At 54.8% G+C, this 25,040-nt stretch overlaps 1 protein-coding gene and 1 pseudogene across 1 annotated transcript in view; both read right to left on the bottom strand.

Annotated features, from left to right (window-relative positions):
* Positions 1-1,431: 1,431 nt before the first annotated feature.
* On the bottom strand, positions 1,432-1,931 carry LOC113608325 (cytochrome b-c1 complex subunit 10 pseudogene; annotated as a pseudogene).
* Positions 1,932-4,156: 2,225 nt separating this feature from the next.
* PBX4 (PBX homeobox 4) overlaps positions 4,157-25,040 on the bottom strand; it is a 45,150-nt gene continuing 24,266 nt past the window's right edge. The window contains 7 exon segments of the mRNA XM_027084836.1: positions 4,157-8,844; positions 11,351-11,457; positions 11,867-11,948; positions 14,893-15,028; positions 15,290-15,480; positions 15,757-15,783; positions 15,785-16,002. Coding sequence (XP_026940637.1) covers positions 8,758-8,844; positions 11,351-11,457; positions 11,867-11,948; positions 14,893-15,028; positions 15,290-15,480; positions 15,757-15,783; positions 15,785-16,002 — 848 coding nt within the window. The 3' untranslated portion in view covers positions 4,157-8,757.

Here is a 25,040-nt window from a genome sequence, read left to right on the forward strand (position 1 = left end):
TTTTTTTTTCTGGCCGCGCCACCATGCTTTCGGTATCTTAGTTCCCCAACCCGGGCCAGGGAATTCCCTTTTTTTTTTTTTTTTGGAGTTGCCCCATCCCTATTCCAGGGGAGAACGCGGTTCCAGGAGGAGAAACCAAAACGCCCTGGCTCCTGAGGTGCCCCCAGCCCCTGGACGCTGGCTGGCTGGCGAGGACGGGGCGGCTAGGGGGAGAAGAAAGCCGGGGAGGGGGCGGTAGTGAGTCAGGGACCCTGAGGGGTCAGGTCCTGGGGAGTGGGTCTGTGGGAGTCAGGCTGGGAGCAGAGGAGAGGGGTGGGGTTTGGGGGAGGGGTAGAACAGTTCGCCGGGCATAGAAGGGAAGAGAGGGTGCTCCGGCAGAGGGAACGGCCAGTGCAAAAGCCCTGGGGTGGGAACACGTTTATGGGAGGGGTAGCCAGGGGGCCAGTGAAGAGGGAAATGACGTCAAAGACACACCTTGTAGGGCCTGGAGGGGGAGAAAAAGGGAATTGGAGTCTGAGAGGGAAGGGAAACCAGTGCCTGGATCCACTTCCCGTTGTAAGATTGCTCCCTGGCGGCCCAGTGAAGAACAGGCAGGGAGACGGTGGGGTCCGTCCATCCTCAAATCTACCCTCTGGCCCTCACAGGCCTTCACAGAAATTGTGGCAGCCTGAGCTAGGCTGCCCTTGGCCAAACCACCGCCCTCCTGTCTTCCTGTGTCAGTGTCCCCCTCGGCCGAACGGAGACAAGGTAACCCCAGACTCTCCAAGAGCATGGACACCATGCTCGGTGCTTTGGGTCCTCAGTGCTCACGTGATTCCCACCAAGCCTACTGGGGCAGGAGCTACTTCTGTTTCCACTTCACAGCGGGGAAAACTGAGGCTCAGGGAAGGCAGCACATGCAGGGTCTCCTCACACCAGGGATACCTGTCAGGAGAGACTGGACCCCACCAGGGGCCAGCCCAGTCGGCCAGAACACAAGTTCAAGTTCTGCCTGTACATATCTCCCCAGTTCTTCAGTTGAGGGAGGCTAGCAAGAATAGCACTAATTTGTTCTTCAAACTTTCTCTTGCTGATGCTGGTGTCCATTGGCGATTCTTCTTCTTTTTATTTTTTTTCAGAGCAAAGTTTCACGCTGTGTGCCTTCACACACCAAAACTATCTCCACCAACATTAGGAAGTCTAACTCGTGCTGTGTATTTCCTCAAGGGCCTGGGCCTTTCCAGATGCAGATGGAAGGAGGCAGCACCACCAGACACCAGAGGGATCTGAGTTCGTTGGGGGGGGGGGGGGGGCGGTGTCGGTTTAATTAATTGTCCTTCTTTTTTGGGGGGCCACACTGCGTGTGGGATCTTAGCTCCCCAACCGGGGATCAAACCCGTGCCCCCTGCAGTGGAAGTGCCGAGTCTTAACCACTGGACTGCCGGGGAAGTCCTAATCATCCTTCTTAAACTTGCCATTGATGTAGGGCACCTGGTCCAGAATCAGCCACCACTCGGTGGCCCACACCAGTCCCATGGTGCCCACGGTGCCCCACATGCCCGCCATGGGAATCCAATTTCTGGCCAGCTCGCGACAGTGCGGGCCCAGGAACCTGCTCAGCATCCTGGGGCCCGCTGGTGATTCTTGCGTGAGTCAGTGCCATCATGGGCCAGTGGGAGACCCTTCAGTGCTGCTCCTGTGTCTGTGATTTACTCTAAAATTCAGGTCCTCTGGCTCTCTGACCTCAGGCTCCTACGCATTTGGATGTATGTTTTGAGACTGAAAGTGCTACTCCTCATGCCTGAAGAAGGTCCCTCATCACCTGGTTCTACAAGGACTGGCTCATTAGCCACTACAGTTGCTCACCTTCAACACACCTTGAAAGGAGTTCAGGGCGGAGATCAGGAATGAGGCTCTCAGTGCTCTGGGAAAACTGGCAGAACAGGTCTTCAGATAGGTAGGTATCTTCAGGAGGAAATTTTTTTTTTAATGACTTTATTTATTATTTATTTATTTTTGGTTGTGTTGGGTCTTCGTTGCTGCGCACCGGCTTTCTCTAGCTGTGGTGAGCAGGGGCTTCTCACTGCGGTGGCTTCTCTTGTTGCGGAGCACGGGCTCTAGGCGTGCGGGCTTCAGTAGTTGCGGCTCGCGGGCTCTAGAGGGCAGGCTCGGCAGCTGTGGGGCACGGGCTTAGTTGCTTCTCTGCATGTGGGATCTTCCCGGGCCAGGACTCGAACCCGTGCCCCCTGCATTGGCCGGCGGATTCTTAACCACTGCCAGCAGGGAAGTCCCAGGAGAAAATTTTTATGAACCAAATTTCTTGCATCTTCCCGTACTTAGAAAAGCACTAAAATCATTAACCGAGACATCTGCTCTTTGTGACTAGCAGCAACCTTCTACTGAGATGTGTGCTTGATTGCACGTCCCCTTTTCCAAAATCACATATGTGCTGACCTCCTTCACACCGCTTCGGAGCAGTTTCTCAGAGCTCTCTGAGAAGCTCTCTCCAGGGCTATAGTCCTCAGTATGGCCCCAAATAAAACTGAAACTCACAGCTCTCACGTTGTGCATTTTAATTTCATTCGACATTCTCTTTCCAATTTATCGCTATTCCAAAATAAGGAAACTAAGGATCTGACACCCCAGCAGCACCCTGTCTCAGCCAGCCCCGAGGGAGTGCTGTCGTGTGTAGGGCCCACACCCAGGCAGGGGCCGTTACCCCAGTCAGGATCACACATTCCAGGTATAGGGCCACCACTTGCAAAACTCTAACCTAAAGCCAGTCTTTTTTTTTTCTTTAATCACCAGTCAATCCTGGACACTTTGCTAATTAATTAGCATGATGAATATCACAACTGATTTTTCTCTGGTGGGAGGACTGGGGTTAAGATGTGTGGATCAGCTAAAAAAAAAAAAAAAAAGGTTCTGAAGAACCTGGGGGCAGGACAGGAATGAAGACGCAGACGTACAGAATGGACTTGAGGACATGGGGAGGGGGAATGGTAAGCTGGGACGAAGTGAGAGAGTGGCATGGACATATATACACTACCAAATGTAAAATAGATAGCTAGTGGGAAGCAGCCGCATAGCACAGGGAGATCAGCTTGGTGCTTTGTGACCACCTAGAGGGGTGGAATAGGGAGGGTGGGAGAGAGACACAAGAGGGAGGAGATATGGGGATATATGTATATGTATAACTGATTCACTTTGTTATAAAGCAGGAACTAACACACCATTGTAAAGCAATTATACTGCAATAAAGATGTTAAAAAAAACCCATTAAAACACTAAAAAAAAAAAAAGTGTGAATCAGGGAGAATATTAGCGGCTCTCCCCCTCCCAGACGTCTGGCCAGAGTTCCAGCCTTATCTGGGAGATGGTGAAAATGCAGACTCCCAGGCATGGCCCAGACCTGATGAACCAGAGCCTGCATTTAAACCCATCTCTGGCCTAAACCCCTCAGAGTAGCTCCCTTGACTCGAGACTGTGAATTGGTCTTGTGTCCAGCTGCTTGGAACCCTACCCAGGTTACAGTGGCTTTTGCCTCAGTGGCTCCGTGGAGCTCCAAGCAGATAGAGTGTGCCTTTCTGGGGCTCCTGACCAGGTGATGGAGATGTGATTTCATGGAACCTGGGGAAGGTGCCTACTCATCTCTCAGAGGCAGCCCAGGACACAGATCCTCAGTCTCTGCCTCCCACCAAACTGGCTCACAAAAGCGAGACAAATCTCTGAAAAGCTACACAAATGGTACGCAAAGGATATGCAAATCCCACACATCTTTAATTCAAATAAAGCAAGTTGTGCATATTATATGCAAGTAACAAACACATATGCAAATGTCATGAGAGGAAGGGTGCCCGGCTCAGGGGTGAGGGTTGTCAGACACATTTCAAGGAACACACTGAGTATAATAGTAATGGTGGGGCTTCCCTGGTGGCGCAGTGGTTGAGAATCTGCCTGCTAATGCAGGGGACACGGGTTCGAGCCCTGGTCTGGGAGGATCCCACATGCCGTGGAGCAACTAGGCCCGTGAGCCACAACTACTGAGCCTGCACGTCTGGAGCCCGTGCTCCGCAACAAGAGAGGCTGCGATAGTGAGAGGCCCGCGCACCGCGATGAAGAGTGGCCCCCGCTTGCCACAACTAGAGAAAGCCCTCGCACAGAAACAAAGACCCAACACAGCAAAAATAAATAAATAAATTAATAAACTCCTACCAACAACATCTTCTTTAAAAAAAAAAAAAAAAGTAATGGTGGAGGTCTCATTTCCTGCCCTGAGCCCGGCCCTTGGACCCGACAGCTACAAGTTGAGGGGGTCTTATATCCCTGGGTCTCCAGCCCAAGAGAGGTAGGTCTCCAGCCTCTAGCTCTGTACTCGCTGCAGGGCCACAGCGGCCTCTGGTGGATGGTGATGGGACACAGCAGCTGGACCTCTCACTCCACCTCCACTTTCTTCTCCCTGTGTGGTGGTTTCCAGATCCCCCTCCCGTGGGGCCCTGATCATGAACTTCCAAGCCACAGATTCGTGGGGGAGGGGGAGAGGAGGGAGGGCGAGGGGGAGGGGGAGGGGGAGGGTGGAATAATGAGTAATGAGCAGGACTGGCTGAGGGCAGTGGTCAGTGTTCCAAGGGCTCCTGCTGCTCTCCCAGCACAAGCCTCAGGGATTTCTAAACTGCAGACTGCCCAAGGGTATACAGAGAAATGAGAGATCGCTTCCCTGTCAACTACCGGATCCTTGGTTCCTTCCCCAGTGGCCACGGCTGTGACCTGCGTCTCCTTCCAGAGATACTTGGATACCCCCACCCACCCCCATTTCAAAAATGGACACAAATGGTTATCCTTCCTACTTTTTACATTAATGCATTGTGGAGACGAGCTACTTCAGTCTTTTGAACGGTTGTATGCTATTCCACTGCAGGGCTGAACAGCGTGATTTAAACAGTGCCCAAAGGACAGACATTTATTTTCATTTTTTTTGCAGTTACAAAAAAATGTGGCAGGAAATGCATCACTTTGCATTCATTTGCATGTACCTGTAGAAGAATTCTTAGAAGGAAAACTGATGAGGGAGAGGGTGTGTGCATTTTTAATATTAATGGATTCTAGAAGATTGCCATCTCGAGCAGCCATACTCTCCCCAGAACTGCCTTCGGGCTCACAGCCTTGGCTCTGCCTGTCTCTCTCCTAAATGGGAGCCTGGGGCACAGGTCACGAAGCCTCTGTGCCTCAGCGTCCCCACCCGTTGCATGGAGGTACCATCAGCACCCACTCTGCCAGCAGGGCGGTGTCAGGGGGTGCCAGGTGACTCCTCCGCGCTCTTGTGGTCCTTAATAGCTTGATTAGTGTCGTGGGGCCACATTTTAGGCATTTTTTTGAATAATGCAGTATGAAATGCTGGTAAAGTGTGACTTTACGCGCAGAATTTGACCTAGGGAGTTTCCTCAAATTACAGCCCTCCAAGAGGGACTTCCCTGGCGGTCCAGTGGTTAAGACTAGGTGCTTTCCACTGCAGGGGGCCCAGGTTCGATCCCTGGTTAGGGAACTGAGATCCCACATGCCGCGCAGTGCCGCCAGAAAACCGAAACAAACAAGCAAACCAAACCTCCAAGGGACTCAGCCAGAAGCTGGCGGCCGAGCCAACCACAAGCCGCACTCACGCCACAGCCACGAGAGAGCGCAAGTGAGGGGGAGGCTCCAGGGCCACCTGGCACCCGCAAATTGCTGCTTTGTCTGTTTCCTGTGGGACCGCGCTCTCCACCTCCTCTCCAGTGTCCACACGACCTGCCGTGGCACATCCCACCCTCTTGCTCCCACAGGACCTACCCGGCAGCTCTCCGGGGCACTGCCTCAGTTTCTCCGCACGGCCTCTGGCGACCCCTTTGCCGCGAGTCTCCTGGAGAGCTGACTGTGCTCTCTGATCCTCTGAGTCGCTGATTGTCTCTTGAACTAATCGGTGGCCCCATTGCTCCACTGAACCCAGGCTGCTCAGTCTGGCAGTCATTTTTCCATGTTGGTGGACCTTCACTTTCTGCTCCTGAAATCTGTCCTTCTGGCTTCCGTGACATCCTGTCTTGGTTTTTGTCCCATATTCTGGCCTCTCTCAACTTCCAAACTTCCATCCTGAACAAGACTCCAATGTCTAGTTGCGTGCACACCCCAAGCCTGTCAGTCCAGAGCTGAGCTACCTTCCCTCCGTGATGTCCCCGTCCAGTCTTCCTGTGGCTCAGACCACCCCATTCCTACTCAGCAGCAGGTCCTGCAGGTCTACCTTCACCCACGTCCCCCGACCCTAACCACCCCTGCCTGCACGTGGCCACCAGCTGGGAGGTCGCAGGACCCTTGGACCCCCCTTTCCTGCAGTCTGTTCTCGATGCAGCAGCGGCGGATCGTGAAGATGTTAGTCCCCCTGGGGTGCCCCCTGCTCACACCAGGCCTGGCCCCTTCCAAGGGCCGGCACCTCGCGCCCTCCCACTGTTGTGGGTACCTCGGGCAGCGCCCACCCTGCACCTCGGCACGCTCTCTCAATCACCTCCCTAAGGCCTTGTCTTAAGGCACGGTCCCCAATGGGATGCTGGCCGTCAGAAGGAATGAAGCCCTGACACATGCTATATATAAAATGGTGAACCTTGAAAACATGCCGAGGGAAAGAAGCCAGACACGGAAGGCCGCATGTATGGTTCTATGTATATGAAATGTCCGGAACAGGCAAATCCACAGAGACAGAAAGCGGATGAGTGGTTGCCAGGGGCTGAGGACGGAAAATGGGGAGTGACTGCTCATGGGGACAGGGTCGCCTTTAGGGTGGGCTCTACAACAGCCTCGACTGACCGAGACCCCCCCCGGCTGTGGGTTTGGGGTTGCCCAGCATCCTAACAGCTCCTGCTGGCAGGGATAGGGTGAAGAGCAGCTGGGAGGGCTCAGTGGAAAGGTCGCAGATGCAGGGGGAGGTCCTGATGGCTGTCCCCTGCCCGCCCTGAAGGTTTGCAAGGGCAGTGAGGGGAAGAAAAGAAGCGCCAACCGTGCAGAGAGCCAGGCTGCGGGAGGGCTCGCAGAACAGCACCAGAGAGACTCGAGCTGAGGGGCGTCGCGGGCACAGGGCTGCAAACATGGGAGCTACCTAAAATATCCAGCACTGGGGCTGAGGGGCTCCGGCCGCGGCAGTTCATTCCCTGGAGGAAGATCCTCCCGGACACAGAGGCAGTGGCCAGTGCAAGGTGCATCGGGTAGAGAGAAGCATGGGGTGCCAAGTGGGGGCTCGTCTGCAGGGACACACCCAGACCGCCGCGGGCCGTCTTGGCAGGTCACCCTGAGGCCTAGCGTGCAGTGGGTGCCGGTGGAGAAGGGGCCAGGGCCCGGACACGGTGGGCTGAGGTTGTATCACCCGCCTTAGATATCCATTTCTTGGTTCTTGAAAGCAACAGAAATGGAGACGTGGAGGGCAGTGTGGTGACAGGCCAGGTGAGAGCAGCCGGCTGCTGCCCAGAGGCCCGTGGGTGTGATGGGTTGGGATGGGCAGATGTGCGGGGGGGATGGAAGCCACAGGGGTGGGGGGCAGAGGTCCTTTGATCCCAGGAGACCACCGTGCTCAGTCTTTCGGGGTGCAGGCCGGGACCCCGCTGTGCTGCATGGCTGTGACACAGCCGACCCTCACTCCCGCACCTCGTTTCCTGTCTGCAACCCTCACTAGAGTGTCGGCGCCACGGTGGTGACACCCGCGGGGGTTGGAGACAGGACAGAGGGATCTCTCGGGCATGGGGCCCAAGAACCGGGAGAACGGTGACGCATCCAGCTGGCCAGGATCTGGGCGGAGCTGGTGTGGAGGTGCACGGGAGTCAGAACACTCTGTGTCCAGAGATGAAACACTCTGGACAGAAGCTCAGATGCTGGTCATGGTGGCAGCTGACAGTGCGGGGTTAGGGCCGCGGTGACACTGACTGACGGGCAGATACAGTGCACCTGCTCAGGGCCCCGAGCTGTCCTGAGCCCAGGTTCATTTAATTCTCCCAACAGCCCAGCTCTAGCATCTTCATTCCCGGTGAGGGGAAGAGAGGAGGAGACAGAGGGAAGGTCCCACCCGAAGGCTGAAGCAGAGGAGGAACTGGGCGAGGAGACAGAGAGGGGCATCCAGGAGCCGGGGGACTTGCAGCGCCAAGCCTTGGGCCAGCAGGATTTCAAGAGCACGGATGCAGGAAAGTGCCTGGGAAGTTTATCGTCTTTAACGACATTTCAGCTGAAAATGGTAGAACTTGTATTAACGGAAAAAGGTGCCAAACCAATTCCCAGTAAAATTCTGAGCTCACAACAGACTTAAATCAAAACCGCATGAAACGACACAGCAGAAGAGAGTGTGGAAGGCAGTGTCTGGGCGAGTTGGCACACGGATGGACAAATGAGCAAACAGAGTAACAACCCGCCCAACTGCGCAGCTGCAGCCCTGCACCTGCGCGGTCAGCCATCGGCAGGAACAAATCTGGGAGTGAACGACATCGAAATTAAAATCGGTCCAAAACTGTAATGGGAGAATTTGTGCCAAGTCCTGGAAGAAACAATTCAGCCTTAACCATAAAATTACTGTAAAAAACACCAAACGGAGTTGGCAGAACGAGCAGTGTCTCAGCCCATTTCAAACCCCAGCTGACAAGCAAAAGATGGTACCGGTGTCGCCTGCCGTCAGCTCAGGGAGCGCTGTCTGCTGTCAGTTCTGGGTTTTCTGAGGAAACATGAATTCCAGGGAACCAAGGCAGGTCGCACCGTCCTCTTTTCTGCTCATCCCAACACTTAATTAGATGCGTTTGAAGTGACCCTGCCGGGGTCTCCAATAGGTGAAGCGGTCGACATTCGCCTCACCTGCCAGCTGCCCCTGGCCTGAAAAGACAGAGACAGAGAGTCAGAGGGGGGCCGTGGGACAGATGACCCATCGGGCCCCCACATCCCTGAGGCGGCCTAGAACATGCCGAGAACCGTGAGAGGAGCCAGGAGATGGGGCAGGGACAGAGGGGTCAGTCCTGGGTCACAGCTGGCCTTGCACATGAGTGTGCCTCCTTGGCAGGAACTGGCCTCCACTGGCTGGGCTCTGGCAAAGGACTGGCAGGGCACCGCGGCACACACTCTGAGGGTGAGGGAGACCCAGGCAGGCCCGGAGCTGACGGTGGTCCCCCAAACATCGTGGTGAGACGTGGTAAGCAGGAAGAGGCTCAGGAACCCAGCAGGACGCGGGCCTGGCTGGGAGTCAGGAGGGCAGCGCCCATGGCTGCGGGCGTGTGGGCTCTGTCCGCAGGGCGGGGATATATCGGGCACATGTGACCCTGGGATGTTTGTCCACAGGAGCCCCCCACAATGGAAACCACTACTATTGGTAGTGGTTTGCAGCCCATGAGAGCAGGGCCTGCAACTCACAAGCTCCCCTTCACCTTCCTCATTCTTTTTTATTTTATTTTATTTTAATTGTATATTTATTTTATTTATTTGACTGTGTTGGGTCTTCGATGCTGTGCGTGGGCTTTCTCTAGTTGTCGCGAGCGGGGGCTGCTCTGTTGCGCCACGCGGGCTTCTCACTGCGGTGGCTTCTCTTGCTGTGGAGCATGGGCTCTAGGTGCGCAGGCTTCAGTAGCCATGTCTCGCAGGCTCAGTAGTTGTGGCGCACGGGCTCAGTAGTTGTGGCGCGTGGGCTCTAGAGCGCAGGCTCAGTAGTTGTGGCGCACGGGCTTAGCTGCTCCGTGGCATGTGGGATCTTCCCGGACCCGGGCTCGAACCCGTGTCCCCTGCCTCGGCAGATGGATTCTTAACCACTGTGTCACCAGGGAAGTCCCATTCACCTTCCTCATTCTTGAACTTTCCTTAACAGGCTGAACCCTCCTGCCTGCACCCTCTACCCCTTCCGACCCCACAAGGCCCAAGACCCTGCTCCTCACCCACCCATCCCGTTCCCCCCTCCCCCGCCTCAGCTATTACCTCCCATGTGCCCCAAGGATCTGCCACAGAGGACAGTGCTGGGCAAACAAATGGAGAGAATGCCTTCAAGGGCTGCCTCATCATGTGACACAGGGACACTGAGAGGCCAGCGTTGCTCCGCCCACCCTCAGTCTGAAAGCAACTGGGACAAGGATACTGGCCTCAGGGGGACACACTCTGCCCTTGGATGGACACCCATAGGCCTATGATCCCAGAAGGAGAACATGAGTGGGGAGGGGAGGGGTCCACTCGCAGGCCTGGGAGGTGACAGGCTGGGGCCCAGTGTGGGACTGGGAGCCAAAGGGCAGCTCAGGGCCAAGGAGATGGCTCGCAGCTGGGGTGACCTCAGCCCCTGAGACCTGCTCTCTGGAAGAGCATCTGTGCCTGTCCAGGGCAGGGGCCCACGGCACAGGTGGGTGTCCACACCACAACCCTAACCTTCCTGCTTACTATGTGGGGTTGACAGGACCCCATGTCACAGTCCACGGAACCCTCATCCCGATTCACTCTCACACGCTCACCCCTCCTGTGCTCGAGGTGCTGAGCCCTGGGCAAGGGCAGAGCCGGACAGGTCTGGCCACTTGCTGGCGTCAGAGCATTTACTCTGCTCAGGTGCTCATTATGGGCTGTGGGGTTGCCACAGTGATGGGATGCGCGCTGCCCGGCACCGGGAGGCATCCATTCCCTGAACCTTTAAGAGGGTCTGGGGGTAAACGGGGGGGGGTCAACCCCGAAGGAAACAGGTGGGCTGTGTAAGGCCCTGCCCACTCCTGCATGGCCTTGTCACACCTGCACCTGCGCAGCCTCTTCAGGACAACCCTGCGCGGGGGGTCAGGCCCCTGTGGCTGTCAGTGGGAGGCCGAGAGGCCCCAGGGACTGCGAGAGGGATGATGCCCTCTGATCCTGGCTGGCCTGGCACCTTGCCCCAAACGCTGAGAAAGTTCCTGAGGGCACATCCCGAGACAGCTGAGATCCATGGCTCATTTTCTTCCCAGATCTTCACTCTGGCCCAGCTCGCACCGGCCAAGGGGGCAGCCAGGATGGTGAGGCCATGGCATGAACGTGTTGAAGGGTCTGAGCCCAGTGGGGCTGTACCTTCAGACCATCAGGGCCTCGTCTGCCCACCCTTGCCTTCTCCTGATGGGTACAGACACCATCGGGGAGGGAGGGCTCCTTCCCAATAGGCAAAGCCCTCAGCAGTCATCGAGTCCTGTGAGGCGTGAAGGTCTTTGCCGAGTGGGGCGCCACAGAGCTGGGCTCCCTGAGGCGGCTCTGCCAGCCTGCATTCGTCCCCATGATGGACTGAGACACGGTCGAGATAGCCGGTTCCGAGGACCCGCCACCCACCTGGGCTCCACGTCAGCCCTATCACAGAGTCCGGGAGCCCACAGGTGTCCTTGGGATTGTGTTGGAGACTCACCTGGCCCAGAAGGCTGCCTTCCCCAGGGGCGGGCCGGAGGGAGGCCAGCGTCTGCAGGGTGATAAGTGTGTCACTGGTGCTGGTCATCGGAAAGGGACCAAAGGAACCTGGAAGGGCAGGAGGGGTCAGGACCAGTGGGACCTACCAGACCCCCGGCCAGGAAGAGGCTGCGGAGGTGACTCCTACGGCTCCCTGCCCCTCCAGCAGCCCTGCGTGGGTGGGGAAACCAGACTTTTGGTAGGAACTTTCTGTCCCCACAGCATCTGCCCAGCCTGCCGGGATGTGTTGACTTCACTGGGATAATCACTAACGGGAACAGAAACCTCACAGTGTAAATAGAGAAAAGAGGCATACGCAGGGACCAGTCTGCTTCCCCAGATGCAGCTCAGTGGGCCCGGCCACATGGGAGCGACTGACCCTGGGTTGGGCAGCCTTACTGACTGGAGCTGGGCCTCAAAGGGCAGCTGGCCTGGCTGCCCGGGCCCCTGACATTGGTGGTGTCCTCTGCCATCTTACCTGTGTAAGTGGTAGCCTCTTCTTGAAACTTCCCCATGTTCTTTTTATACCGGATTCTTTTGTTGCTGAACCAGTTTGAGACCTGTGGACAGGCAGAGATGGAAGTCACTGGAAAAAACTGACCTAGCGATGAGACGTGATGTGGACAGACAGCCGGGGGGAACATCACTGAGTGACAACGTGTGGCCCTGGGGCTGGGTGAGAGGCCGGGACTGAGAAGGTGGCGCTAATGAACTGTGGGCCCAGGGAAACGTCTGCAGTGTGTTGGTGACACCCTGGACCTGGCGTGGCTTATAGGAGAGGGGGGAGCTGGAAGGAAAACAGGCATGTGTGTGACACACTCAGAGAGACGAGTGTCTGCTCACTGCGGCGGCAGGCAACAGACTGAATACTGATGCGGGAGACGCATCAGTAACCACATTTCTGGGAATGCAATTTAAGCAAAGAACACAGTCGAATCCAAAACTTATCAAAGGATAAGGACCACTTGACAGTGCAGGGGAAGGAGCTGAGCACTGAGCTGAGGGCCTATTTTTAGTCCCCAAAGCCAGTTAGGAGGGAGCTGCAGTCACATGCATCCTGTAAGCAAGGGGCCAGCCCAGGGCCTAGAGGTCTGAGCCCAGCTCTGACTCCAAACCTGCACCGAGACCTCCAGGGCAGGGCTTCTCCCTGTGGGTCACTCTCTGGGGGGCGTCCTGGGCACTGAGGGTGCTGAGCAGCACCCCTGGCCTCCACCCACCAGGTGCCAGTAGTGTCCTCCCCTCCCCCCGAGAGTTGTGATAATGAAAATGTCCCCTGGGGGCAGAATTGTCTGGGTGAGACCCTGGGCAGTGCCTTCCTAAGAGCATGCAGACATATCCCAAAGTAAGGCACCAGGCCCCACAGTGAAAGGTTGTGTATTTTAATGAACAGAAATAAACAGTTGAGTTACGTGGCAGCGCTGTGGATGGAGGACTTTTCTCCTCTAAAAACCTTTTTCTTTTTTTTTTTTTTTTTTGCGGTACGCGGGCCTCTCACTGTGGTGGCCTCTCCCGTTGCGGAGCACAGGCTCCGGTCGCGCAGGCTCAGCGGCCATGGCTCACGGGCCCAGCCGCTCCGCGGCATGTGGGATCTTCCCGGACCGGGGCACGAACCCGTGTCCCCTGCATCGGCAGGCGGACTCTCACCCACTGCGCCACCAGGGAAGCCCAAAACCTGGACTAAGTTTGCAGAAGAATAGCAGTGAGCAGTTTTCCATGTTGAATTCAACTGGCATTTTAGAGGGACAAAGAGCAAACTTCCCGTGTGGGTGAGGGAGGGTGGCTGCTGGGGAGCTGGTCCGGGCCAGGGTCCACCCTCTCCACGGGGTGTGTCCCGACACCTCGTACAGGAGTGGGATGCCCTCTCCACCAGCTGTAGCTCGGAGCCATTGGCCACTCCCTGCCCAGCCACTCTGGTCCCTTTGGCTCACACAGCTGCAGCCGCCTGGGTTTCTGCCCATCTCCCTGTCCATGGGCTCAGCTCTCCCGCCCTTTCCCCCTCGGGCCTCCTCACCCTGGAGTTGCAGCTGTCCTGAAAACGTCTGTTGCCTCATCTGCAACACCCTTTGCCCTAATGGTGCTCTCCCTCCCCCGCTACTTCCTCCTTGGGCGAACCGCACAGCCTACACGACATCTGTATCCCAAATTCCGAGCCCTCCCTCAGCTGTCAGACATTCCCAGCTGGAGGACCTGCCCGAGTGGGGAGGGGCTCCCAGCACAGAATTCTGCTGCTGGTGGGCGGGGTCTCAGGGCCCGCCCACAGAGCAGGAGTCACTGGAATGTGGCCGGTGCTTTCCAAACTTTTGTTTGCAACGAACCCTCTCCTGAGATAAAGTTGAGACCCAAGACCCATGTGCTCTCTGGGGGTGCCAGGGCTTGAAGTGAATCTGGCCGTTTTCAGACAACTGCTCACGGTGACAAACAAGCTGCCATGGCTCCCACTTCTTCCGGGCCTCGAAGCCCCAGAGGTGCAGCCCTCACTTCAGCTCCAGCCAAGGTGCTGAGGACGCCGCAGCGGTTCCAGGCCGAGTGAGGTCTCCTGTGACCGGGACACCTGTGAGGCTTTGCTGCCTGTGTGACCCTGCGGGGTTCCTGAGTGCCCTTGTCCCCAAGTCGCTGCTGGACTGGACAGGGACCAGAGCAGAGGGTGGTGACGGAGGGCACAGGCTGACTGGGCTGGAAGCTCAGCCCCTCCAACTGCACAGTGGGAGCAGCCCTCCCTGCAGCCGGGGGCGGGGTGCCGTGCCCTGACCCCCACGCTGCCCCACGGGCGTGGCCTGGTCCTGCCTCTTGCTTGTGGGCTGCCTGCACTTACCGTTCTCGCTTTAAAGCCTTCGGAAATATTTCTTGGGTTCTCATCTTAGCCCCGCCACCTTACCCCAATTCCAGTGAGGACAGTGGTGGTCCCGACTACCAAGGTTGCCCAAGGCTGCCCAGGTCCCTTCTCTGACCTGCACCACCATTCCCCCTCTGGAGCCAGATGTCGTCTGTCTTGTACCCCCAGACACACACACTGGACTGTTTGAGAAACAAGAAGGCAAGGCGCGCGCCTGAATTTATCCCAGGATAACTGAATCGGTACTTAAGCACAAGAGCTGGTCTAGCACTTCAAGTCCTAATTTTCCTCCAAGTTCTTCTTCTTCTCCCAAGCTCATACCCCACCCCTCTTACGCAACACAGCACATCCCTCTGTTAGGAGAATATGAAATCTCAACGACTACAATCCACGGAGTACCTCATGATACACTCTGTGGTGTCGCCTCCGGGACCGCACACCCCACACCAGTCGCCTCAGCGAGTCCCCACACCTGGTGGGTGTGGCTTCCCGCCTGAGGCCCACGTTCATAGCCCAGACCCCGGGACCTGAGCCCAGTCAGGCCGACTGGGAGCCTGCCTACCCGGCTCCCGCCCCACACATTTCACCAGCTTCCCTGGGTGGCCTCCTCACTGGGCTGAACTTTCCCTCCCTTCTGGGTTCAGGGAGGTGTGGCAGGGAAGGACTGTCACCTGGGAGACGGCGATGCCACCCTTCCTGGCCAGCTCTTCTTTGGTTTCTTCACTGGGGTAAGGGTTGCTCACATGGGAATAAAAATATTCATTCAGCACTTGCGTGGCTTGCTTGCCGAAGTTCTGCCGCTTACGCCTGTGAAGACAGACGGCCTCAGCCAGGGATCGTACGTGGGGCCTCGTCCTCGTCTCTGATTCCCTAGAGGTTGTAACAGCAGCAGCCAGCACTTCAGTCGCCTTCCAAGAGGCTGTGTGAGGGCTACGCCTGCAGCTGTGGCCACAGCCCCTGCACAGGCCTGGAGGCCCCCAGAACTTAGACCCAAGCCAGCACTGCCTTAGGTTCCTCTTCCTGAGAGCTGACCCTGGGGTCACAGGCCGGGGGTAGGTAGGGCCTGACCTGGCGTCGAGGACCCTCGAGCGCAGGGTCATCACGGCCTCGCAGGTGCTCTCCTTCAGCTGCATCGGGACGCTGTTGAACTTGCCGTGGAGGATGCCCACCACGTGCTCGATCTCCTTGGGCGAGACAGGCCTTATCCTGCTCTGCTCCCGGAGAAGGCTGGTGACATGCGTGGTGAACTCACGGCAGGCCTGGGGTGGGGAGACAAATGCCAGCCGGTGACTACCCGGCAGGCTGTCCCGGGGGCTCCATGTGGGACCAGCCACCTGCCCCCCGAGGCCCCCACACAGGCTGGCTACTGAGAAGTGAAGGCAAAAGGCTTCGGGTAAAATCGGCCACCTTTGCTGTGAGACCAAGTGTGTGGACGCCCTGCTCTGGGCCACCAAAGGCAGGCAGTTAGCGCTCCACGTTTCGCTTTGACAAATGCGCATTCACATGACAGAAACTCTCCCATGCAGAAAGATCACCTGTTCATGTTTCTCTAGCTCAGAGGGGGTAAATCTGTCGGGTCTGGGACAGCTTGGCCCTGGAGTCAGAGTGCTCAGGGCCACTGTCATTTGGACAGCCACCTGGGGTTGCTGTGCCGGCCGCCGCCTGGGCTCCTCTTCGGTGCTTCTCCGGCCTGCACATGCCCTCGGCCAGCAGCATGTTATCCAGCTTTTGGAGCTGAGCGTCGGGGGGACCCTCTGCCAGAATGCCACGAATGTTCAACCCTGGGTAAGAGAGGAGACACGGAATCAGTGTCTGTTGTCGGAATGAAAACAACCACGACAGAGTGTTAGCACTGGCTTCGTGTCTGAACACTTTTCACGGAACCCTTGAGGGGAAAGAAAGACTTCATCTGATAACAGACACTGAGTAACCCCCGTGACGCTGGTCCAGGTGCCGTGCTTAGGAGCCCAGTCCGGGTGGCGGGAATGCAGGGGGCACACCGACCACAGCTCACAGCCCACAGTTGGGTGTGTGTGGGGGCCCGCAGGGCAGGGGCGGGGTGGCACTGGGTGCTGGAAAGCCTGAAGCCCTGAACCTTGTCTTCAGATGGGAGAGGAAGCACGTTCCAGACACACACACTAGCACAGGCAGGGATACGAAGGCTAGTGGCCGCCTGGCTTCAGGCAAGGCCGTGCTGCTGTGCGTCTGAAACTAAGCCCCCCAAAACCAAGTTCCCTTACTGAGTTTGACTAGTTTCTCTATCTAAAACTTTATTCCCTTTCTTGTCCCCTTTGACCTCAGTCCTGTGCTAACTGAACACTAATCAGTCAGATGACTAAAATTGCTGTTGTTGATAACATCGTTAACGTGCTAAAATTGCTATTACAGATATCGTCATTAATGTACAAACTCAGGTTATGTCTCCAGGGCAAGATGAGCTAACAGACTCCTAAGCCATGGACCCACCTGGTCAGCGAATCATAAACCAGAGACATCCTGATTTCCGAAACTACGATTACGAAATGTCACAAGATGATGATTAATTCCAGCCTCTCTGTTCTTCCCCTTAAAAAAAAACAAACCAAAAAGCCCTCACTCAAAGACCAAGGTGGAGTAGATCTGAGGCTTGTCTCCCACTCCCTTGCTTGGCACCCTGCAATAAACACTGTACTTTCCTTCACCACCACCCGGTGTCAGGAGAGTGACTTTGCTTTTCAGAAGACTGAACTTTGGTTTGGTAACACATCTATTATGTCTGTTTGTGTTTCCTGTGTGTGTGTTGGGGGGAGGGTTGTTGCTATAAAGTAAAGAGGAAAAGACTGATCCAGAGGTGCCAGAGAAGATGAACTAACCCACCGAGAGACCTTTTTTAAAAAATACATTTATTTATTTATTTATTTATGGCTGCATTGGGTCTTCATTGCTGTGCGTGGCTTTCTCTAGTTGCGGTCAGTGGGGGCTACTCTTTGTTGCAGTGTGCGGTCTTCTCATTGCGGTGGCTTCTCTTGTTGCGGAGCATGGGCTCTAGGCGTGCGGGCTTCAGTAGTTGTGGCTCGCAGGCTCTAGAGTGCAGGCTCAGTAGTCGTGGCGCACGGGCTTAGTTGCTCTGTGGCCTGTGGGATCTTCCTGGACCAGGGCTCGAACCCCTGTCCACCGCATTGGCAGGCGTATTCTTAACACTGTGACACCAGGGAAGTCCCCCACGGCGAGACTTTAAGCGGAGAAACAAGATGATTGGCTTTACAACATGGAGAAGCCACCGCAGCTGGACTGAGAGGGTGACGTGCTCGAGGGCAGGACTGGACGGGCAGTGGACGGGCAGGGGAGGCAGTGGGGGGGAGCTGTTGCTGTCCGAGGGGATGCAGGTCAGCTACAGGGCGGCCAGAGGGCGAGGCCCCAGAGTCTGTGACCACCAGATGCAGGCATGAGAGAAAGGAAGAGGCTGTGACCACTCCCACATTTGCCCTGGAAGGTGCCATTTTTTCCCAAGTACAGCACACAAAGCAGCAGGCAGGCACGAGAAAAAATGGCATCAGCCTGGTCCCTGACCCAGCTAAGCACGAGCGTCCAGGTGGCTGCGAGGCAGCTGCTTCCTGGGAGCTGGGGCTGAGCTAACCAGTTTGGGTGGGAAACAGGTATTCATGAGTCATCGGCGTGTGGTGTGTGGGAAATCCGTACATATCCACCTGTACCTGCAGCTACACCTATGAGAAGGCCATGCCCCTGAATACTAGAAAACCAGCATTTCAAGAACAAAGGAGGAGACGGAAAGAGTTATCGGGTAGGTGGAGGAAAACCCAGAAGTAGTCACAGAGGGGTGAAAACATGGGCTTGGTCATTAGGGGAACGCTGTTAACCTCTGAAAAAGCAGGGTAAGGTGGGGTACAGCCTGACTAGCAAGTTCCGGAGGAGCATGGGAGACTGGCAGTACAGGGAAGAGCCTGCTGCAGGGGTTACAGAGCGAGCTCGGGTCTGAGGAGGGTGGTCTTGCAGGACCTGTGTCTTCTTTGCTTTTTCAGTGACAGAAGAAACATCTGCGGCTACAGAGGAAAAAAGATTGGGGGGTGGTTCCTGATGGAAGGCAGGGAACGGAGAAGGAGGTAATGATATAGGATATCCATCTAGCTCTGACTTTCTGGAAAAACAAAGTTTAAAGTGTTTTCTTGGAAACAGGCTCTCAATACTATCAGCTACTAACTGACTCAAATGCTCAAATAAAAATTGAGTTTAGGGAATTCCCTGGTGGTCCAGTGGTTAGGGCTCAGCGCTTTCACTGCTGTGGCCCGGGTTCAATCCCTGGTCGGGGAACTAAGATCCTGCAAGCTACGTGGTGCAGCCAAAAAAAAAAAAATTGAGTTTAATCCTATCATATGGATATTTACTCATTAATCACGTGCCCCTTTCTTGTTCCCTATGTAACAGGTTAACCTTTTCTGTCAAAAACTCCCCAGTGAAAATTGAAGGCGCTCAAGAGATATCCTTGCAGGAATTTTCTTCACGTGCAGGGAGCTTTACCTCCTTACGTGTGGGGACCCTCAACTCACCCAAAGGAACCCCTGCCACTTAACTCAGTCCCACTGGGTTATCATGTGGCTTTTTCTGAAAGAAGTAAAGGAGAAGTGCCCCTTTTATCAGTTGCTGGCCTTCCAGTTCAGAGACCCAATTCTCTAGCAACCTTACTTGCTCTTCAAGAAGCACCAGATGTAAACGCTGGGCACCCCTGGACAGAGCTGACCTGCGCGGCCTGATCCCTGTAAAGGCCCACACCCTCCTAACCACTCCTAACCCAGAGCGGATAATGGACGTCCTCCTCCCTCAGGCCCTCTGTTTGCAAATCCTATTGATTCAAACTCCATGATCAACCCACCATCCATCCCCTCCCTTAATGCCACTGCTGGAACCCTGCTGCGCTGACCCCTCTCCTGCCCTCCATGACCTGTGAGGAAACCCCTCCCCTCCGATCCACTGTGCACACCGGCAAGCCAACTACCTTCAAACACTGTGCTCATCACGCCAGTCTTTTGTTCAAAGACTTCAACCAGGGCCTGCATCCACCTAAACTAAAGCCTAGACTCTGACACCTCGTACTCAGGGTCTTTCGTGACGGCCTTCCAAACCCACCTTCATGAACTTTCCCTCTGCTGGGCCCTTCATGGCCCTTTGCAGCACAGCAGATGCTCTGCGACCGTCTCAGGCTTACTCAGCAGCTCGTCCCTGAGCACCCGTGGTTGTGGCTGGGGCTCAAGAGTGACTCGAGAGGGACACACAGCACCCCGTCCCGCCCCAGAGGGCCCCCAGCACACCCTGACTCCCAGGCTGGAGAGGCCACCTCCACAGCTTCCATCACAGCTTCCGTCATTACAATTAGGGGCAGCAGTGGTCCAGGTTGGACATGCGGTGGTGGGGGCATGTGCACACCCGTGTGTGTTCATGCGTGTGTGACTCCGGGCTGCTCAGGGGTGCGTGGCAGTCTTTCATTCTTTTTCCTTGGCCGTGACACATGCCTTGTGGGATCTCAGCTCCCCGACCAGGGATTGAACCCGGGTCACAGCAGTGAAAGCACCGAATCCTAACCACTAGACCACTAGGGAACCCCTTTCGTTCTTTTATTTATCCAACAGTAAGCATCTGAGAGTCTATCACAAGCCAGGTACCCAACCAGGTGCTGGAGATTTTAAAAAATACACCAAAAAACCACGGGACTTACTGTCCTCAAATGAAAGCTCTCAAATTACAAAGAGAACACCATTTTCTCATATCTCTTTACGGGGTATGTGTTGGTGTGGCCTTTTTTGGAGGGGAGGTTTGAAATGCCGATTAACACAGAAAAAGCACATATCCTTTGATCTCGATCAGAACTCTGTTCTGCAAACTTACCCTACAGGAACACTGACCCCTGCAGATGCTGTATTTACAGGACACTCATGACCACCCCGTAACTGTGAAAAACCAAAACCGCCCAAATGCCCATGAATAAGGAGACAATATGCCTGTCATAACACCCAGGCCCTGTGGTGTTAACAGTGCGTACGTTATGACCATCATTCATGAGCTACAAGCTTTGCTTCTTTAAAGCTGTATATTTTTGCGAATGTATGTGTATGAGGAGAAGCAAAACTTAAAAAAAGTTACCCTGTGCCTTAGTCACCAGGACCGGTCCCAGCTGTGGACACGGCCATGCCGAGCGCCTTTGCCTTCTGTCAGTGAACGGCCCCTTGCATGCGGCCCTGCCTCTCCCTCAGCACCGCGCATGTGTCTCCCAGCACACTGTCCCTGCCTGATTATGGTCATTAGACACTCGTTACCGTTAATTACAACAAGCTCATTTTTGGTCCCAGGGGTGCTCCTCAGCTCCCCCAGAGCCCTCGACTGGCAGGCGGGAGGCTTTGGAGACCAGGAGCTCAGCTCAGGGACACTGTCAGTTGGAGACACTCAGATGAGGTGGTGGGATCTAAAACAGAGGCACTTCCACCCAACCACCAAATTTCCTTATGTTCCCAATTTACTGTGGGTAAAAAACTCCAGTAAACCAAACAAGGAAGTAAAATAAAATTATGAATAGCAACACATTATGTTTTTTCTAAGAAACAATATGGAACTGCTATGGACTGAATTGTGTCCCCCCAAATTCACATGTGGAACCCCCAATGTCTATGTGGAATAGGGCCTGTGAGGATGCAATTAAAGTCCAATGAGGGGCTTCCCTGGTGGCGCAGTGGTTAAGAATCCGCCTGCCAATGCAGGGGACACGGGCTCGATCCCAGGCCTGGTAAGATCCCACATGCCATGGAGTAACTAAGCCCGTGCACCACAACTGCTGAGCCTGCTCTCTAGAGCCCGCGAGCTGCAACTTCTGAAGCCTGCGTGCCTAGACCCCATGTTCCGCAATGAGAGAAGCCACCGCAATGAGAAGCTCACGCACCGCAAGGAAGAGTAGCCCCTGTTCGCTGCAACAAGAGAGAGCCTGCGCACAGCAACAAGGACCCAACACAGCTAAAAAAAAAAAAAAAAAGTTCAGTGAGGTCATAGGGGTGGGGCCCTAATCCATAAAACTGTGGCCTTCTAAGCAGAGGAAGAGAGACCTCTTCCTTATTCCATTCCCCTTGTGAGGACACAGCGAGAAGTCATCTGTCTGGAAGCCAGGAAAAGAGCCCTTACTGGGAACTGAAACAGCCCCAGAAAATAGTAAACCAATGAGCAGCTGTGTTCCAATAAAACTTTATTTACCAACACTGTGGTCTGCAACCCTGCTCCACAGTATGCATGTCACAGAGCCTAACGTGGGTCTGAGGAAGAACCTACATGCATGCAGGTCCGGGTAGGTCAGCACACCTCCGAATCACTGCCTTCAGGTTCCCCCCCTTCCTTGGAATCCCCTCTGGATCCTGCCCACAGAAGGAAGTTTTCCTTCTGTGGGTGCAGTATGAAGGATGAGATTTTTGCTTGTTTTGTTCAGTCCTAATCTAGATCAGGACTCCTTGAAAGGTAGTGTCTGGTTTGCCCTCCGTCTATGGAAAGGCCAACACAGACAGAGAGGTTGCACATAGAAACCTTTATAGCAATGTGACAGAGTAATTTCATGTCTGTTGAATCTAGTGAGACTTTTGGGCTTTTTATTTGGCTGCTCCGTGTCTTAGTTGCGGCATGTGGGCTCTTAGTTGCGGGATGCGGGCTCTTAGCTGTGGCATGTGAGATCTAGTTCCCTGACCAGGGATCGAACCCGGGCCCCCTGCGTTGGGAGCACAGAGTTTTAACCACTGGACCACCAGGGAAGTCCTGGGCTTATTCTTTTGTATGCTTGCTTCATTTTTCCTTTCCATGTCCTAGTTCATCTTGCTTGTATTTCGCACTGGTACTGGGCGGTGGTGAGCCCAAACCCTGTGGCCTGAGCAGACTGTGGCTGGGTCACTGCCGGAGGCTGTGGGTATGTCCTGGAGATGCCCAGGCCCCAGGTGCGAGCTCTGGGTGTGGGACAGTCCAGAAGTGACCCTCCTGACACATGTGTAGGATGCCTGCCTCCCTGTGCATCACTACAGTCATCAGTCGTGGGACGGAGACAGAGCTGCCACCTGGAAAGAGCCTGTTAGGGTGTCCTGAGTTCCAGAGATGAGATGCTGAGGGAAAACCCTGTGCACAGGAAAAAGGCTCACTGCAGGCGCTCCCATCGAGTGGACACAGAGTTGCTAAGTGAGGAGGAGGGGGCCAGGACCGGGTTGTAAAGGAAGAGCAATCCATTCTCATGGGAAGATCTATTTAGTGAGGAAGCAAGGCCCCTGAAACCCCGAGGACGCCAGCTTGGTGGCATCACAGATGTGGCAGGAACCCAGACTGTGGGCGCTTCCCTCACAGAGAAGCAGCCCAGGTTCCCCAGCCCAGGAGTGAACACCTTAGCCGAGGCAACAGCATGGGAACATACCCCCAGAGACCCACCTGCCCGCCCGCCCACCCCACCTCTACCCAGGGCCCTGAGGGCCACATCTGTCTCTCTATGGCTGTGTGGAACAACCCTCTTCCCTAGGGACCGTCGCTGTCTTGTTCACTGCCTTGGCTCTGGTTCCTGGAACGTGCCTGGCCTCACAGAATCACGGCCCAGAAATAGGAACTTGTGCTAAGAAACGTCTCCTCAAAGGCCACCAGGACATTTTATGGACCAGTGCTACCAGGCCCTCAAGGAAGAGAGCCCCTTTCTGCAACAAACTGTTTTGGAGAAGAGACACGGAAAAAGCCACCCACTCACCAGACGGAGAACTCAGGGCGGGACCTCATGGGGAAGTCACATCCCAGCACATTCATGACCAGAGCCGAAAGGGCAAAACAAATGACCAGCAACCCGAAGTCAACAGCATCTGTGTGCATGTACATGCACAAACATATGAATCACAACCAAGAAGATTTATCTCTGAACATAGGTGCTTCCAAAATCTGTCAGTAAAAATCATCAACGCCAATGAAAATCAGTGTAAATGAACGTAAATGAAAACCTATCAACGTAAAGCATCACAGTAACCACAAGGAGAAAAACTATAGCTCAAAGGATGCAGAAAGAAACAAACTGAATGGGGCTTCCCTGGTGGCGCAACGGTTGAGAATCTGCCTGCTAATGCAGGGGACACGGGTCCGAGCCCTGGTCTGGGAGGATCCCACATGCCGCGGAGCAACTAGGCCCGTGAGCCACAACTGCTGAGCCTGCGCGTCTGGAGCCCGTGCTCCGCAACAAGAGAGGCCGCGATAGTGAGAGGCCCGCGCACCGCGATGAAGAGTGGCCCCCGCTTGCCACAACTAGAGAAAGCCCTCGCACAGAAACGAAGACCCAGCACAGCCAAAATAAATTAAAAAAAAAAAAAAGAAACAAACTCATTCAAACAACACCCATTAATGATAAAAACGCTTAGCAAACCAGGAACAGAAAGAACCCTCCTTAACCTGGCAGGGGGCATCTCCCTAAACCACACACACACTTGGACTTACTGGGGACCCTTTAGAGGCACTGCTTCGAGTGAGACACGGGCAGGCTCTGTCCTGTAGGTGTTGGTCGAGCAGATGGGACCAGAGCCCGGGAAGGGACAGACGGGCAAGGTAAAGAGGGGAGACGTCACCCACTTGCAGGTTGAAGGGCATTCTTGTGTGACTGGAGTCACCCGGGGATCACCGATGTCACCGACAACTCCCCCTCCCCCTTGCCCCTAAATTGGCCCCCAGGTGGGGTTGGTGCTGAGCAATGGCATTCTGACCAGCTGGCCACCCGCACTGTCAAGGGCCCGTTAAATGCTTGTTTCCGGGAGATAACTTGGAACACAGCCTGTTGGTGTGGAGAACTGCCTGCATTTACCTTTGAGACAACGTCCCCCAGGTCAGTTTTTTAAGCAACATTCTAGATGAAGCCATGTTTTAAGTCACCGGACTTTCTCGGTCCCACAGGACTTTACAAGGAATATCCCTTCAGCAAACTCTCATCGGTTTCTGAAATCACAGCTGTCATGCACGTTAGATAGTCATCAGATGGCGGGAGTATAACACTATGCAAATTCCTATCAATTCTAATTAATCCCTAATTAAAATACATCACAACCTAAGTGCTGAAACCTCAACCACATATGCAAATTAATTCTCATTTCAATATACTTTTGCATTTGTTAATTTAAGGCCTGCGATTCTGTCGTAAACTACGGTATGAACAGCTGATGCTCTGTAAAAACGGCATGCAGTTTGCCTAGGTTTTTTTTTCCTGTGGCAACAGGGCAAAAGGAAAAGACAGCAAAATGCTGTAATAGAAAATGCAGCCAAGTAAAACGCCTAGAAAATTAGTCCACGCTCTCCTGTGAGGCTTTGGGAACATTTAAGAGCAACAGCTAAGAAAAACAGCACTTATGGATGGCTTCTGTCTACGCTAAACAATCTTATTTCTCATCCAAAGAAATGCTTTAAATTCAACTGAACAATATCTAGAAGCTTCCGAAGCTGGGCTACCGTCACCCAAAGGCACGACCTTTATTTTGCCGAGTCCTGCACAGGGAGCAACACGCACAACCATGTCCTACCCATTCCCAGGCTGGAAATCAGACTTTTAGGCCCGCCAAGGCCCTAACTTCCCTAAGAGGGATTGTCCCAGGGACTGAGGACAGTTCTAGGTGACAGTAAAAAGGAGCATTTTCTGTTAAGAGAGATCAGTCACTTTCACACCATCACCAAGTTTACTGATAGCCACTGTATGCCAAGCCCGTAACAGGGTTGGGACACTCTGCAGGCACGCCTGTGCTTTTGCGGGTAACAGATGCTGCATGAAATTAACACATAGGATACTTTCAGTGGATGGTTAAGC

This window comes from Aethalodelphis obliquidens, unplaced genomic scaffold, assembly GCF_003676395.1.
Source record: "Aethalodelphis obliquidens isolate GAN/ISIS:26980383/991018 unplaced genomic scaffold, ASM367639v1 scaffold53, whole genome shotgun sequence".
Classification (NCBI taxonomy): Eukaryota; Metazoa; Chordata; class Mammalia; order Artiodactyla; family Delphinidae; genus Aethalodelphis; species Aethalodelphis obliquidens.